We start from the raw sequence: 16,408 nt of genomic DNA, 5'->3' as shown, positions 1-16,408 counted from the left end.
TGTCCGAGGATGACTCCCAGTGCCGTGAGCGCAACTGCCGAGGAAGACCAGAGTCACCAAGCATTAAAAAGCAAGACCGCAGATCACCACGACAAAACCGACGATGTGAAAGACAATAAACAGACCGCCGTTGAGAAAGTTGATGATAGAATGGAGGCTAGCAAGCACGTCGAAGACAAGACTACGAATTTGTCTTCATTAGTAGATACCGGCACGAAGTTCGCAACCTCCGCCATCACCAACGTTACCCGGTCATTGACAAATAACAATAACAATAATCACGTGACGTCGAACCACGCCAACAACCATATGGCCCAGGTCGGTTTGGGAAACCCTAAGGTGTTGGATGAAAGCGATCAGGGAGCTACCAAGATGTCGGTCAACGATCGCATAAGGGAAGCAAGGACAGTGATTGCTGCAGACGTAAGGCCCATCAAGATTACGGTGAGGGAGAAACCGTCCAGCGTGGAAGTTCAGAGCGGCAACTTAGGTCCTCACGTCAGTATTTCTAACGGACTCAACGAAAGACCAGGGTGAGTATTTGGTTAAGCTCTTTCGAGATTTAGCACTGAGGTTGCTTTGATTGATAAATAAATTAATTAATAAACCACCCTTGTAACTTTTGAATTTTAGAAACTACACATTTGTTTACTAAGTTGTGCTTTTGAAAGAAGAAAACACGTAGTAAACCAATTACAGGGTGAGTCCAGTGGCATTTTTCATTTTCTCGCCCATTTTATAAATTACAAGGTGTTCATTTTTTAAAAAATAACATTTTTATTTATAGAGCTCTCAGTTTTTAATATATATACTGTTTAGTTTTCATTTTATTATCTTTCGACTTCTTATGAATTTATATATATAAACCTATAGCTTATCGATTGGCCGCGAGTACAGCACCAAGAAGTTATTCTTCTTCCTTTCCTCGCGGTATTAAATTCTTGAACTTAACTGGCCATCTATACCCGCCAGCGCCCTTAGGCGCATGCTCCACTAAAAATCACGGTGAAGCGCTAAATCGGTCGCTCTCATCGTGTGGTTCAAAAAGTGCCGTTGAACGCATCAGGTCATACGCGTGGTGATCAACAAATTTCCTCACCACTCGAGGCACAGAGAACGCAGCACGGGCCGGCCCCTCCGGAAGGAAGACCAAAAGCGAGGTAGGGTCAGTTAAGTAATCAAAAATCTTTTGATCCTGTCTTGAGTAATTTTTGCGACTTCTTGCTGTGCCAGCTGCGGCCAAAGTCCGTTTCCGCGCGGACACCACATTTTTGGTCCTTCGAGCCGGATTAAAAAGAACTAACTTTTATCTTATTATTGTGCAATCAATATTCTCAATTTGAAATTCACGATTATTTATTTATTCCTTTACTTTTTTTGTGTATGAAGGCCATTAGCATCAACACAAAAAGATCAGTACGTTTTTTTTTTATATATACAGATTCGCATTTGATTTCAATCGACTGGATCTCGGTTTCAAACATTGTTTCGTTTTAACGTTCAATATCGGAACGGCCAGAGTTTCAGGCGTATTTATTTACTTTTTTGTCGAATTTATTTCGGTCTAGTTGAAACTCGGAACAGTTTGGTTTTCATTTTTTTATTATCATTATTATTATTTGAGTAATATCGCTTTTCTCTCTGAATCTGTGTAGTGATAGGTTTTTATAATGGCAAAATCTTTAGGTCAGAATAAAGCCACTCGAGGTTTTTTTATAAGTCGTTTGACTGAAATTTATAATTGTTCTCAGACCTGTCTCACTGATTCAACTAAGTTAAATCAATTTAAAGCTCGTTACGAAGGAATTGAAGACAAATAATTTTGAAGCTCATCATCATGCAATCATTGGGTCACAACAGATGACTGACAAGTCTCTGGAGGATGAAGACGAAATTCGTCAAAAATTTGACGACAAATATTTCGTGATAAAATCTATATATATGGATTTGTTTCCTACAGCGGCTCAAAGTCCTGTTGTCCCATCAAACCAAACAATTTTTAATGCTACCACTAACCAAAAAGTATATGAGGTTGATGTACCAATTTTCAGGGGCGATTACCGAGATTGGCCGACATTCATTGACTTATATGATAGTTTAATTCATAATGACGCGAACATGCCCGCAATTCAAAAATTCGGTTTTTTGGTCAAACATTGCGAGGGTGAACCCCTCAATTTATTAAAAACGTTGCGCATGACTGAGAGCAACTACCCTGTTGCTTATCAGGCATTGCGTGATAGATACCAGAACAAAAGGTTAATGGCCACTGAATTTTGGAACAACATACACAACGCTCCTAAAATGTCATCAGACGATCATTTAGTTTTGCGACGTTTAATCGACACATTTCAAGAAAACTTGGCGGCATTGAATATTTTGGGGTTTCCCACTGTCAAGTGGAATTTTATTCTTCTCAATTTGCTTTTATCAAAAATTGATGTGTATTCAGCTAAGTCATTTGAGCTTGCGCACAGCAGTGTAGAGCTTCCTTCATACGACGATTTAATCAAATTTTTAGATAAAAATTGCAAGGCATTATCGTCCTTTGCACTTTCAAGTCCAGAAGACACCATTCGAACAAAATCAGTCAGAAACCAAAGCGAACGCAGTTTTAAATCTAAATTAAATCCTAAAGGTTTCTTAACGCAGGATAGTCCAAAATGTACATTAGGATGTCAGAGTCAGTCACTCGTTGATTAAATGTTCAGTTTTCAAATCGAAAACGCCTCGTGATCGTTACACCATCGTCAAGCAACATCGCTTGTGCACATTATGCCTCAATTTCCGGTGCAGCGCTAAAAAATGTTCGAGCAATACAGCTTGCCAATTTTGTCAAAGTCGGACACACCATACTTTGCTCCACTGGGGAGCCGATTCTCCTTCCAAAGGCAATTCGCCACAGACACCACATGACTCATCATGCGAACTTCCTCACTCCGTTGCATCTTCTGCATCGGTAGAGCTAAACCCACCTAAATCATATGCCTCTTCTTCGGAGAATATAACCGACTCAACCTTACTCGCTACCGCCCTCGTACAAGTGGCTGACAGACATGGCAACCTACACACTTGCCCAGCGCTGCTGGATAGCGCGAGTCAGGTAAACTGCATCACTGAGAAGTGTTTTCGAAGATTGGGTTTGAAAAGCTACGGTGGAAGTGTTGAAATTCAATTTATCGGTGATACGTCAGTTGCTACATCGAGAGGCTACACTACTTTCGAACTAAGCGTGCCTGGTTTGAATCAACCTTTCGTGGCAGTCTATTCAGTCATATTACCGTCCATTTGCATTAACATGCCTATTGTTTCAGTAGAACACAATAGCTGGGATCATTTGTCTCATATTAAGTTAGCCGATCCAAGTTTCAAGACTCCTAGTGGAATCGACATTTTACTAGGTGCCTCCATATTTCCGTTACTCATGTTGGATGGCAAGATTATGCAATCTCCACATGATCCCATTGCCTTAAACACCATTTACGGCTGGATTATCATGGGAAATGTCAAATCATCTGGCAACTCTCGTTTACATCCACGGCATAGCTTCTTTACTTTATCAGATTCTCTTGAGAGAACCTTGTCCAAATTCTGGCAACTTGAAGAGGTTCCTCATACTGAACCTATGTCTGAGTCTGACAAGTTATGTGAGCGATTTTTTAACACTACTCACTATCGGGAATTGTCTGGAAGATTTATAGTATCTCTTCCCTTCAAAGCAGACGAGCCTGTTTTTTCGATTTCTAGGGATATTGCTCTGAAACAGTTCTATTCTTTAGAGCGACGGCTCTTAAAAGATGTTGATCTCTATGAAAAATACTCTGCTGTCATTCGTGAGTATCTAGACTCCAAACATATGGAAGTTGTTGCTCCTCCTGAAATTTCGACTGATACTCAAAAAATGTATTATCTACCCCACCATTCGGTTATGAAAGCTAGTGACCAAAGCGTGCGCGTAGTATTCAATGCGTCTTGTCCTACTCCACAAGGATCACTCAATCAGTTTCTTCTGTCAGGTCCTAAACTCCAAAAAGACATCACCGCAATTTGCCTTAACTTCAGAAAATTTCCATTAGCATTTTCTTGTGACATCAAAGCCATGTATCGTATGATTGTATTAGACCCCAAGCATCGGGATTATCAGAGGCTAGTATGGAGATTTTCTCCCGAGCAGCCTATCCAAGATTATCGTCTTACCCGCGTTACATTTGGAATCGCATCATCTCCTTATTTGGCACTTCGAGTCATTTTGCAACTGGCACGAGAGGGCTCAGAAGCATATCCGAACGCTTCAAGAGTTCTGCAGTCCGACATATTTGTCGACGACATCTGCACAGGAGCTTACACCTTGGAGGAAGCATTGACTCTTAAAGCAGAGCTTGTTGAGTTATTAAATTCCGCAGGTTTTGAGCTGCGGAAGTGGTCAAGTAATGATCTCAACTTTCTTAATACAATTCCGTCAAATATTCGACAAACTTCTGTTTCACTAGACACTGACACTGACTGTTTTCACAAAGTCCTTGGTCTCCAATGGGACCCAGTGAATGATGTCTTTTCATATCAGGTCAATCAAACCGACGATTCTTGTACGAAAAGATCAATTCTCTCTACCATTGCTCGTACGTTTGATCCAATCGGCTTGATATCACCTTGCATATTTCTTGCAAAGCATCTAATGCAATTGATGTGGGCAGAGGGTGTAGATTGGGATGATACTCCAACCCAAGGTCTTGTCGATCGATGGTTGACATACAAAAGTCAGTTACCCTTGATTTTACAGATAAAAATTCCCGGGTACATCTTGACACCAAATCTTCAGTCTCTACAACTCCATGTTTTCGGCGATGCTTCGGAAATTGGTTTCGGCGCATGCGCGTATTTTCGAGTCGCCGATTCAACTGGCAGTGTATTTTCCGTGCTAGTGACAGCCAAGACCAAAGTTGCTTCACTAAAAAGGATCTCCCTTCCTCGCCTCGAGCTATCAGCTTCAGTTTTGGTCGCTGATTTAATTTCTTTCATCAAAGTCAGTTATTCTGATGTTGGTTTTGAATCCATTTTCGCATGGTCTGACTCCATGGTAGCTCTCGGTTGGATAAGAGCGCCTCCATATAAATGGAAAACCTATATCGCAAATCGCGTATCTCACATTCAAAATATTCTTCCTCCATCTTCTTGGAGATTTGTCCCAACACAACTCAACCCAGGTGATATTGCATCACGTGGTATGTTGCCGGAAGAGCTATTGAACAACTCTATGTGGCGGAACGGCCCAGAGTGGCTACGTCGTTCGTCTGACCAATGGCCGAACAATCCAACTCCTACTCTCGACTCACCAGATATTCGGAAAGAGGAATCAAAAAGGTATGTTTACTCGACTTTTACACAAAAATTCTTTCCTTTCTCGGATTTATTGGACAGATTTTCTTCTCTTCCGAAAATTCTTCGTATTATCACTTATGTTTTGCGTTTCATCGATCTGAAAATAAAACGTCAGTCTGTTGATACATCAGTGATGAATGAAATTGAATTACATAACTCATTACTCGTCTTTGTTCGAATCGTTCAACAGCAATGTTTTCGACAGGAATTTGATCTTGTTTCCAAAGGTCTACCTTGCTCCAAACCTATGCGCAAGTTGTGTCTTGTAATTGATATTCAGGGTATTCTCAGGGTGGGCGGAAGGCTTATTACGTCCATGCTTCCCTATGAGCAAAAACACCCTGCCCTCTTACCATCAAACCATAAACTGACAGATATGATAGTCTGTTATTATCACAATAAATACCTGCATCCAGGTTTTCAAACTTTGTCCTATTTGTTGTTACAACATTTTTGGATTATTGCTTCCAAACGAGTCATCAGGAGGAATTTGTCTCAATGTTACCGCTGTTTTCGAGCAAACCCTAAACCGTACATTCCCCGTATGGGCAATCTGCCCTCTTATCGCATCACACAACTCAAGCCATTTCAGTGTGTTGGTGTCGATATGGCAGGTCCTTTTCAAATTACCATGGCAAAGCTACGAGGTGCTAAGAGTCTAAAAGCATATCTTTGTCTTTTCATCTGCTGTTCAGTTCGTGCTATCCACCTTGAGTTAGTTTCGGATTTATCAACTGATGCATTTTTAGCCGCATTGCGACGCATGATTGCGCGCCGAGGAAAACCTTCTGCTCTCCACAGCGACTGCGGAACGAATTTTATTTCTGCGTCAAAATACATAGCCAATATCATGTCCGATGCAGCTAGAGAAGAGCAGATCTCTTGGTCATTTAATCCTCCCTCTAGTCCGCACTTCGGTGGCTTGTGGGAAGCCGGCGTCAAAAGCGTCAAAAAACACCTAGTCCGTGTAGTAGGTGACCGCATCATGACCTACGAAGAAGTCAATACAGTTTTGGTTCAAATAGAATCAATTGTTAACTCTAGACCCATATGCGCTGTCAGTAACGATCCCAATGACGTGAGCTGTATTACACCAGGCCATTTTTTGATGTTGGGTCCAGTATCGACACTCCCTGACCCTGATATGACTTCTTCAAACATGTCGAGACTAAACCGTTGGTAGCTAATCTTGCAAATGCAGCAGCACTTCTGGCGTTGATGGCATAATGAATATCTCACAAGCCTCAATCAACGTAATAAATGGTGTGACAACCGCACCAATCTTGATGTGGGCACATTGGTGGTCTTAAAGGAGGAAAACACTCCAGTTCTTGACTGGCGTCTTGCGCGTATAGCCGAGGTCTACCCTGGCCCTGATGGCATTGTCAGAGTGGTCAAGGTTCGTACTGCGACTGGTGTCTTTAAGAGACGGAACCGCTTTTTTGTTTTTTTTTTGGGAAAATACTTACTGCATTTTGGTGGGCGGTATGTTCAGTTTTCATTTTATTATTTTTCGACTTCTTATGAATTTATATATATAAACCTATAGCTTATCGATTGGCCGCGAGTACAGCACCAAGAAGTTATTCTTCTTCCTTTCCTCGCGGTATTAAATTCTTGAACTTAACTGGCCATCTATACCCGCCAGCGCCCTTAGGCGCATGCTCCACTAAAAATCACGGTGAAGCGCTAAATCGGTCGCTCTCATCGTGTGGTTCAAAAAGTGCCGTTGAACGCATCAGGTCATACGCGTGGTGATCAACAAATTTCCTCACCACTCGAGGCACCGAGAACGCAGCACGGGCCGGCCCCTCCGGAAGGAAGACCAAAAGCGAGGTAGGGTCAGTTAAGTAATCAAAAATCTTTTGATCCTGTCTTGAGTAATTTTTGCGACTTCTTGCTGTGCCAGCTGCGGCCAAAGTCCGTTTCCGCGCGGACAAAACATATACAGTTTTCATCCCACAAGAGTAACATCGCCCGAGAAAAAAACTTCTATAGGACATTATTGGTTGCACTATAGCTTACAACTGTATCAAACTTTAGTCATCAAGAAATTTGTATAACCAAAAATAAAAATTACTCTAAAAAGAAAAGAAAATAGTTATGAATTTTGTCTCTAATAAATAATAAATTTAGCTATTATTATTATTAATTTCAACCTAGGAAGCGTAAAATAAAAATAGATAAAGGAACTAGAAAAGAATCACAAACAAATGGATCGATACAAGCCAAAGCTGAAATGATTAGTTGTCTTTCAAATATTGTACTATGGATTTCATCTCTAGTTATTTCAGTTTTAATAAATGATTTTAATTCGATTCTATTAAGCAATCTTATTAATTTTTGTGAAACTTCTGGAATTAAGAACAGCATTTGGCTCGAATAATAGTTGCCGTAGAACACTGGAAAAAAATATCATCTAAGCAGTTGATTGACAATAGTTTTTAAATATTTTTTTAAGTTTCTAGATAATCCACCAGTTGCCGCATTCTTGAAAAATGATAATAATATTAATTCTATATTACATGTAGCTAATAATCAATTCTGATTCGCTAAATCGCGTTTCCTCTATCTCTTAAGAAAGGATGGAGGGGGGATGTAAGAAATATACGTCAATAACTTCAGAAAGGCTGAATACATTTTGTTAAACTTGGAGTCATCATGTTGGATAATATAATATAATATTGCATCGAAAAAAAAACTCAGTGCCAGACTGTGATGAGTCACAGTCAGAGATATATTTAATTTAAAAGAAAAAATGATAAAACATTTAACTAAGCTAATAAATAATGCGATTTCAACAGGTTTTTTCCAATGAGTAAATGATAATTATAGACCAATCTTAGTACCAGCATTTTTTATAAAATAATGGAAAAGCTTATGAAGAAACGCTCGTAGCAATATATTGGACACAGCTGGAGTGGACAAATTCCAGTATGGTTTCATTAAGAATAGTAGCACTTTAATTGCAACTGTGGATCTCGTTAATCATATTTCAAAGGCAAAAAGATATAGACTAAAAGATAGCTATTGTACTGTTCATAAATTTGAAAATCTGAGAAAGGATTTTGATATATGAATCTATGAAGGTAGAGATCAGTTTCTTTCTTTATTTTACCTTTGCAGATGATAGTATCCTCTAACCAACCCAATCTAGTTAGCGTAGATTTGCTTCCGCTATTGAATAAAACATGATATTAACAAATAGAAAAACACGCTGTGCAAGAATTTATAGCTTGTTGATTTATTCAGTAAGTTTAATATATTAACTGTTTTTTAATAGGACGTTTACAAGTGAGAGACCTCAATGTAATATAGGTCAAAGGAACAGTATGAATGACGAGAACTGCGTGAAGTAAAAATGGCTAAATCTGATAAAACCAAATTTCTTATTCAGGGGACCAGACCGACGCGACGCGACGGCTTTAAATATAATGCGGTAGGGCTACTTTACATTTTTCGTAGAAATAGGATATTTTCGATTGTGGTTTGCGGCTCTTCGATGTTTCCTCTGTTTTTGAAATACTCCCGGGTCACGAAATCACGTTACATACATTATTTTATGTATGTGTTGTTTTGAACTCTACTCCACGATCTAGTAGCAATAAGAGATACTCAAATTGAAGTTACTTCAACTTCTATTTCTGGAAATATGTCGAAAAAATTAGACATTTTCGATGTGACCTTTTAACTACCGAATTAATAGGGACACAAAACGCCGCTTTCTAAAGTTGAGATAATCGTTTGATTAAGTTTCAATATTTACAGTCTATTTCAGAACGGTGTAGAGTAATAAAACTTCATTAAATAGGAAAGAGACTACAGAGTGACCCAACGAATACTTAAGTCACTTTTATTGTGTGCAGTCTGGGTCAATTTATGGGTTTTGCTGATTGTTTTCCATTCATCAACTCTGAAAATGCAAAGGGAAAGAATTTTATTTTAACAGAATAATAATTTATATTTTATATTTTTTATTACTCATTATACAAAAAATACATAATGCACAAACTAAATTTTAAAAAATCATAATAATATTTGTCATCTAAGAAACTGTCATCTTGATGTTATAATTATTGGGTTGACGGTTTGATCAGTCAATTATTATTTTTTACTATTTATGGCCTTGCAACACAGGCAATTTGATCATGTTGATTAGTTAAGATCACACAGTTTTCCTCTTCTTTAATCACGTGCTGCGTTTTGACGTTTTCTGATGTCACGTCCTCAAAGGCTTGATCAAAGAGCAGGTTAAGGTCCTTCGTTTTCTTTTACTTGCGTTCATATAAGTTCCATAGGATTTAGTTCGCAATGATGTGGCGGCGTGTGCAGCACAGTTAGACTATATGTATCTTCAGATATCTTCAATGAGATATTTCATAAAACAATGTTTTCGAATTCAATATTTTTGCTGATTAACCAAATTGATCTTTTTTCTCCAAGGTCAAATTTGAGTCCATAACTATTAGTGAATAAGGTGGCAGATATTTTATCATTTCACCAAAATTGTCTTGAAAAACATCCTCGTTGTAATTTAAAGCATCGGGACTAAATCTGTTTTTATTTAAATATTTGCTTTTCCGTAAATTTGCGATTTTTGGATCAGACGAAAGTAAAAATTATGAAGTACATCCAAATTTGTTGCAAGCCTGCTTCATTTTCTCGCATTATATTCCCTGTATGTGCCCTGTGCGGGCCTCCTGGGCCTCTGCGGAAAGTTGTTCCGCAGAGAAAGTTGTGTGATATCGTTTTGCTCTGTTTTTGAGATATCTCTAAGCAAAATTAAAGAATTTACTTTGGGTAATGGAAGAAAAACGCCGATTCAATTAAATAACAGTCACGTGGAATCCAAAAAACAAAATTAATATGTCCTTATTGAAATAAGTAGTCTAAACTTACCTCTATTAAGTACATCCATTGAAAAAAGGTATTTACTTGTGGTGGCCACAAAAAAGAAAGCAAAACTTGTATAGTTTTTTAAATATTTCTGCAAGGAAGCAGAGGCGTAACACGATTGCACATATTCGGACATTGTTTATGATTAGTATGGAGATGTTTACCCTTCGATTTAGCTTTTTTTAGATAGTTCAAAGCCTGCTTGGAAAAAACCAAAAGAAAATTTGGAGTTTTTCAAACTTTTTGGGTCATCCTGGCCCACCGTGTGGCATAATAGCCAACCTAGTCAATGTTATATATGTATTTCTTTTTTAAAATGAAAAGCGGGAACTTTTCTTTGAATAAGACTTTTGGTGTCTTCATCACCGGTCTATCTGTACTATTCTTGGACGGTTTTTCTTGATCTTGATCATTTCGTAAGAATAATAATTTGGTAATAACTTCTTCACTCATTGACGGTGAAACAATCTTTCGTGTGTCTCTCGCGGGATTTTCCATCTTTCTGTGAATTCCATAAACTCATTTGCGTCTACAAAATTGTTCAATAGTCCCCGTCTTAAACTTCCAGGAATTTGCTAAGCGTTTCTATAAAAAGAACGTACACAACAACAAAATCGAGACCGTATACGATATATTTGCCGTAACAGCAAGACGGATTTAAAAAATTGTTAAGAACAAACTGACCTTCGCACACGCTAGTTGTAATTTTCGCGTTTCGGATACAGAATAGACGTCCGACACGCGAACGAGCCTTTTGTGGACGAATTTTACCAACGTGGACCACTAACCTCCTTAATTTTGAGGGTGACACGTTTTTTTTCTACGGCCTGTCAATCTGTGTTGTTTTTGACGAAATAGTTGCGACCTCATTAAATAATTGCACTGAGTCACTTACGACGTCTCGTAATCGTTTAGAAAATGTTGGAACATTGATATACCAATCATATTTTTGATGGAAAATTCAAAACCGATTTAATTTATTAATCTATTAATCAGATGCTAAAACTGGGTAAATCCGTACATTTTGGAGGAGTTGCGGTGTCATTTTGTAACAATGTGTAACGTGTTCTATGATCACCCCCGAGAAGGTCTGCTGAGTCTAGTTAGCCAAATAACTTTAAATAAGCTTGATAGCTTGTTCATGAAACTCATGGTGTCTCAGTGCAAGCAAAAGAAAATGATGGTTTAAACAATGGAACGCCTTGAAGACGTCGTACAGTCTTGCTAGTATATATTGACCATGAACAACGTACTCTAACGTAGATAAGATAGCAAAAGTAGTTCATTTTACTCCATGGAGTGCGTATTGACTTGTGAATAAGGGGTGTTTTTTTTCGATGCATAGAACTTTAAGTTACAATAAAACAACGCTGGATTATTCGATTGACATGAATTTTATTTATCCGAAAGATAATCTTGTGGCATTACATTTTAAATATGATTTCTGGCATATGACAGCCACGGCTGGCGCGGATGTAGTCCAATCTGGGCGCCCAATTTTCGATGACTTTTTCCAACATTAGTATATCGGCAATAACACGGCGAATGTTGTCTTCCAAACGGTCGAGCGTTTGTGGCTTATCCGCATAGACCAATGAGTTTACATAGCCCCACAGAAAGTAATCTACCGGTGTTAAATCACAAGATCACAGGTCCAAAACGTGAAATTAGGCGGTCACCAAACGTGTCTTTCAATAAATCGATTGTGGCACGAGCTGTGTGACATGTTGCGCCGTGTTGTTGAAATCACATCTCCTGGACATCATGGTTATTCAATTCAGGAATGAAAGAGTTGTTTTTGAAGAAGTAAGGACCATTGATTCCACCAGCCCATAAAGCGCACCAAACAGTCAGTTTGGGCTATCTTGAACAGTAATACCAACTTAAAATTCTATACATAAAAAAAACACCCATTATATTATTACTCTCAAAATAGTTATAAATTGGCTGCTTTAGCACCAAAGTTATCTGGCGATGGTTGTCTATATCCCCAGTATTCTTCTTTTTGTGTATTGGGATCACTGTGGACATCTTAAACAAGAGTGGGTAAATTTTCCCATCTGTACAGCTGTTTATCAAATTAGTCAATGGTACAACTACAGTGTTGTTAAGTTTTTTTTAACAGAGTAAGGTCTATCCAATACCAATACCAATACCAAGGTCTATCCAAATAAGTTCTTGCTAGCCATTGAGTATAAACTGTCTGACCGCCACAAACGTTACCTTCCTGAAAGAGAAACCTAGGTTATACGTATTCCTGAGTTCGGAGGTACGACCCAAGCTCTACCTTTGGGTGCCATAAATTTCTTAGATTTTTCTTGGCATTTTCAGGAAAAAAAAGAACAAAGTGATATTTTTTAAATTATTTTACTACAATAATGTATCATATCCCATTCAGCCTTATTTATATAATTTGGGTTTGCCTAATTTTTACATGTCTCACCTCTTTGTCGGAATTTTTTTCTCATTTCGCAAATTTATAGTAACTTATAGTTGTTATGGAGATCGTTTAGTTAAACAGCTTCGTCACCCTATTTGTATGTTCATTCTTTTTGAAAAAGATTCAACAATTATGGAACCACTTCCAAAGTCACACGTAGCAAGTAGTTGACTAAAACCAAGAAAATAAACAAATAAACTTTGTGTTTGTGTTGTGTAACACCATAAGTCTAAATTATTGGGGTTGTAACTTGGTAAACCACATTTTGGCATCTAAGGGTGCCATCAAATAGCATTTTTCATCTTTTCCATCATTGTTTCCTAGAAAGCAATAGTGACAAAGTTGTTCAAAAGTAACTGCCGTTCAAGGTTCACTTGCTGATGAACAGAATTCTCATTCTCACTTTAGCAAACGTGCTAAGTGCGAAGTTTTGATATTTTGCTGCCGAATAATTTTGATTGGCGCATTACATCTGGTTTTGTTTAAGATGACAAAAATTTCAGAAGCTCCCCTTTCCATATACAAATACCTATAAATTTTGGTGGATAATGTATTTTAGTGTTGTCGATAGTAATTTTTAATGCTATTTTGACTAATCTTTTGTTGCGTAATTGACGTTTGAAATCTGGTGTATCAGATCAGGCTATTGAAGAGCCACTTAAGAGATCTTCAAAATAATGTATATTGCGCAAACACCTAAAAACCGTCGGGAAGATTTAAAACTACCTCCAATAATGAAATACCCAAAAGTTCATTATATTTATTTCGCAATCTCAAAAAAATCTGACGTTGTACCAGATATTCAATTAAATCATTAAAGATCTACTTGCTCAACCACCACGAAACCGTCAGGAAGAAGTAAAACTTCCCCCCCGTAATGAGGCCTTAAAATTTGTTTTGAAATAGTTGTCATATTAAAAATGTTAATTTGCACACCCTGTATATCTTATCATTTTTTATTGCTATGGTTAATTTTAAATTAATTTTCAAAAGGTGTATGCCAATCTCTTTTGGTTTTTAATATTTGAAAAAAAATGTACAACCAGCATGCTCCTAATCCGGAAATGATTCTATTTTTTTTCCTTTAAATGGGACATCCCGTTACTCCAAAACGCCATCAAATACTCTATGGAATATTGGCGTTCCCTATTCTGGAAATATTTTATAATGAAATATAATATGCAACTGTTATTAATCCTAAAAGCTCAAATTTGTGCGCAAATGTCGTCCCCTAACACTTTTAATGACTTACTTAATAAATATAAAAATGAAAAGTCCAAATAAAGTTAAACAAGTCTGCTGAATATCGCAAGCATTCATGATCGGTAGATGTGTCTTTGCAGGTAAATTTCGAACCAAATCTACCACCACACTATTGTGGGACAGTATAAAGTTACAATTAGTTTACAGTGGAATGCAAGAGCAAACATACTAACCAAAAAGAAACCAAAGCAAAAGGTAACTCTTTAGTCACTAGATCATCCTGCTTCCTTCCTTCTTCCTGATATCTTCATTTTCTAAACGAACCTACACGTATTTTTTTAAGTAGCTCTTAAAACCGTTTAAACTTAACTGAAAAATATTACAATTGGCTATTATGTATGACAAAAAAACATCATAAAACAGTGATAAACAAACGGCAATTTTTCTTTTCTGATATAGGTAGCTGCAATAAAGCGCAAACAACTAATACAAAACGGCGACTTTGTAAGGATATTTACAAGCTTATTTACAAAAGGGGCATCAGCAAAAAATCTACGATATTCGAGGATTTTCAGTTTATCGGATACCAAACTGGCATAGTAAGCAAAGTAATATTCTGTAATGATCTCTTGAACCTATAATTGAATGCATTGATAAATCTTCTTTGAACGTTTAAAATTCTAGTATCATATTTCGCGTATTGAGGATTAAACAGCGAAGAATAATCAAGAACCGGTCTGACATATAATTAATTTTATACACCTTTTATACATCATTTTGGAGCTCTCCTAAGTGGCTCTTCAATGGTCTAATTCAATATTTGGGACAATGTCAGAATTTTTTGAGATTCCGAAATAGACATAACGAATTTTTGGATATTTTATCACCGGGTGTGGTTTTATGTCTTCCCGACGCTTTCAAGGTGATTGAAGTTCTCCTAAGTACCTCTTCAATGGTCTGATTGAATATCTGGGACGTCAGATGTTTTGAGATTCCGAAATAAATAAATCGAAATGGTGGTAGTCTTATATCTTCCCGATGGTTTTAAGGTGGTTGGGCATTAGATCATTATGAAGCTTTCTTAATATATGAAGGATTTTGCCACCCTTTCTTTATAGTGTCACAAGTGCTTACGCTTGTCTATATTTTTAAATTTAAATCCGATTTTGTGGAAAAATCGGCGCCATGTTTTACATGTTTATTGTGCTTTTGTCATATCGTCTCTTCCTTTCTAGTAGATTATTATTAAGGAATCGACGCAAGGTTGACCTTGAATTGCCGGTTAACTCCTCTGTCCTTCCAGTGGCAGCTTCCCTGCCTTCTGACGTTGTTAGAATAATTACTAGCGGATTTTTTTTAGTTGCTGTGTTAATTTAATTAAATTAATTCTCGAAATTTTCTTTAACCCACGGTACGGTCTAAACATAACAAATAATGACTGTAACACTACCTACTATTGGCAAAGCGCAAAAGATCTAAAATTTTCTAAGTTGTCGACTCTACTAAAATAAAAATAAGCCCCTGTACTGATAAACGCTTGTAAATTGGCGACTTATTAGTTTATTGAGAGTAAAGGGCTTTTCATTTATGATAGGCCAACCAAGTCATCACCATGTATAGTTTATAGCTGTGTTATTTGTTTATCTATTTAGTAAGTAATTTATTCACACTTACACTTATAAATAGCTGTTCCACTTTTTCAAAAGAAGCTTTTTATATATAAATAATAAATTTAACAGCTTTTTAATTAAGGCGGAATACAAAAAATTTTCGCCTAGTCTACAAATTCTTTTTTAAAATGAGTCAACTCCGTTAAATTATTAGAAAATATGAGTAAATATGTTAAATTTTGCAAAAAATGGAGGAGAAAGCAATCAGTAATGTCGATAAGTGAAAACGTTTAAGAGATCCAAAATTTTCGACACTGAAATCACAAATCTGGTGTATGAAATGTAAAAAAGGTAAGTTCTATCTCGTCTCAAGTTCATGCGTCGCATGTTTTTGAGGAGAGTTGTTTTATAGGTTTTGTGAGCATGCACATGTTCCGATCATACGAAAAACACGGACACAATAGAGGATGACACGTGTTTCTTCATACGGTTTAAAGAAATTGCACGTTCCCTGATTTGATTCGTCGTGGAAAAGCTGTCAATACGCGAACAATGGTGCTGTTTCGTGGAAAGTACGAATTTACTACGAAAACAAGCGTTTGTTTACACTTAGTCGGAAATCCCGACGCCGTTATATAGTTCGTCGCGTCGTACGACGATACACTCGCATATCGATACCAGCACATCGTTAATTACCTGGTAAAAAATGCGGACAGGTTTTCTGGAAATGTTTCATTTCAAGGTTAAATTTTATTGGTTTGTCAACGCTATTTTCTTTAATTATTTTTAATGGTGTTGAGTCTGGCGTGCGTCATGGGTCCAAACTTGGACCTCTGTTATTAGTAATACTTATCAATGGTTTACTAAGCGTCACGTCGAA

At 37.3% G+C, this 16,408-nt stretch overlaps 1 protein-coding gene across 1 annotated transcript in view; it reads left to right on the top strand.

The window, feature by feature from the left end:
* Positions 1–284: 284 nt before the first annotated feature.
* The window catches only part of LOC132698541 (protein stum), a 41,545-nt gene continuing 25,421 nt past the window's right edge, over positions 285–16,408 (top strand). Inside the window, exon 1 of the mRNA XM_060664684.1 lies at positions 285–533. Coding sequence (XP_060520667.1) covers positions 310–533 — 224 coding nt within the window. The 5' untranslated portion in view covers positions 285–309. The remainder of the gene's footprint in view (positions 534–16,408) is intronic.

The sequence above is a fragment of the Cylas formicarius genome, unplaced genomic scaffold (assembly GCF_029955315.1).
Source record: "Cylas formicarius isolate icCylForm1 unplaced genomic scaffold, icCylForm1.1 PGA_scaffold_2__14_contigs__length_35257938, whole genome shotgun sequence".
Taxonomy (NCBI): Eukaryota; Metazoa; Arthropoda; class Insecta; order Coleoptera; family Brentidae; genus Cylas; species Cylas formicarius.
This window is presented reverse-complemented; position numbering and strand designations above follow the sequence as displayed.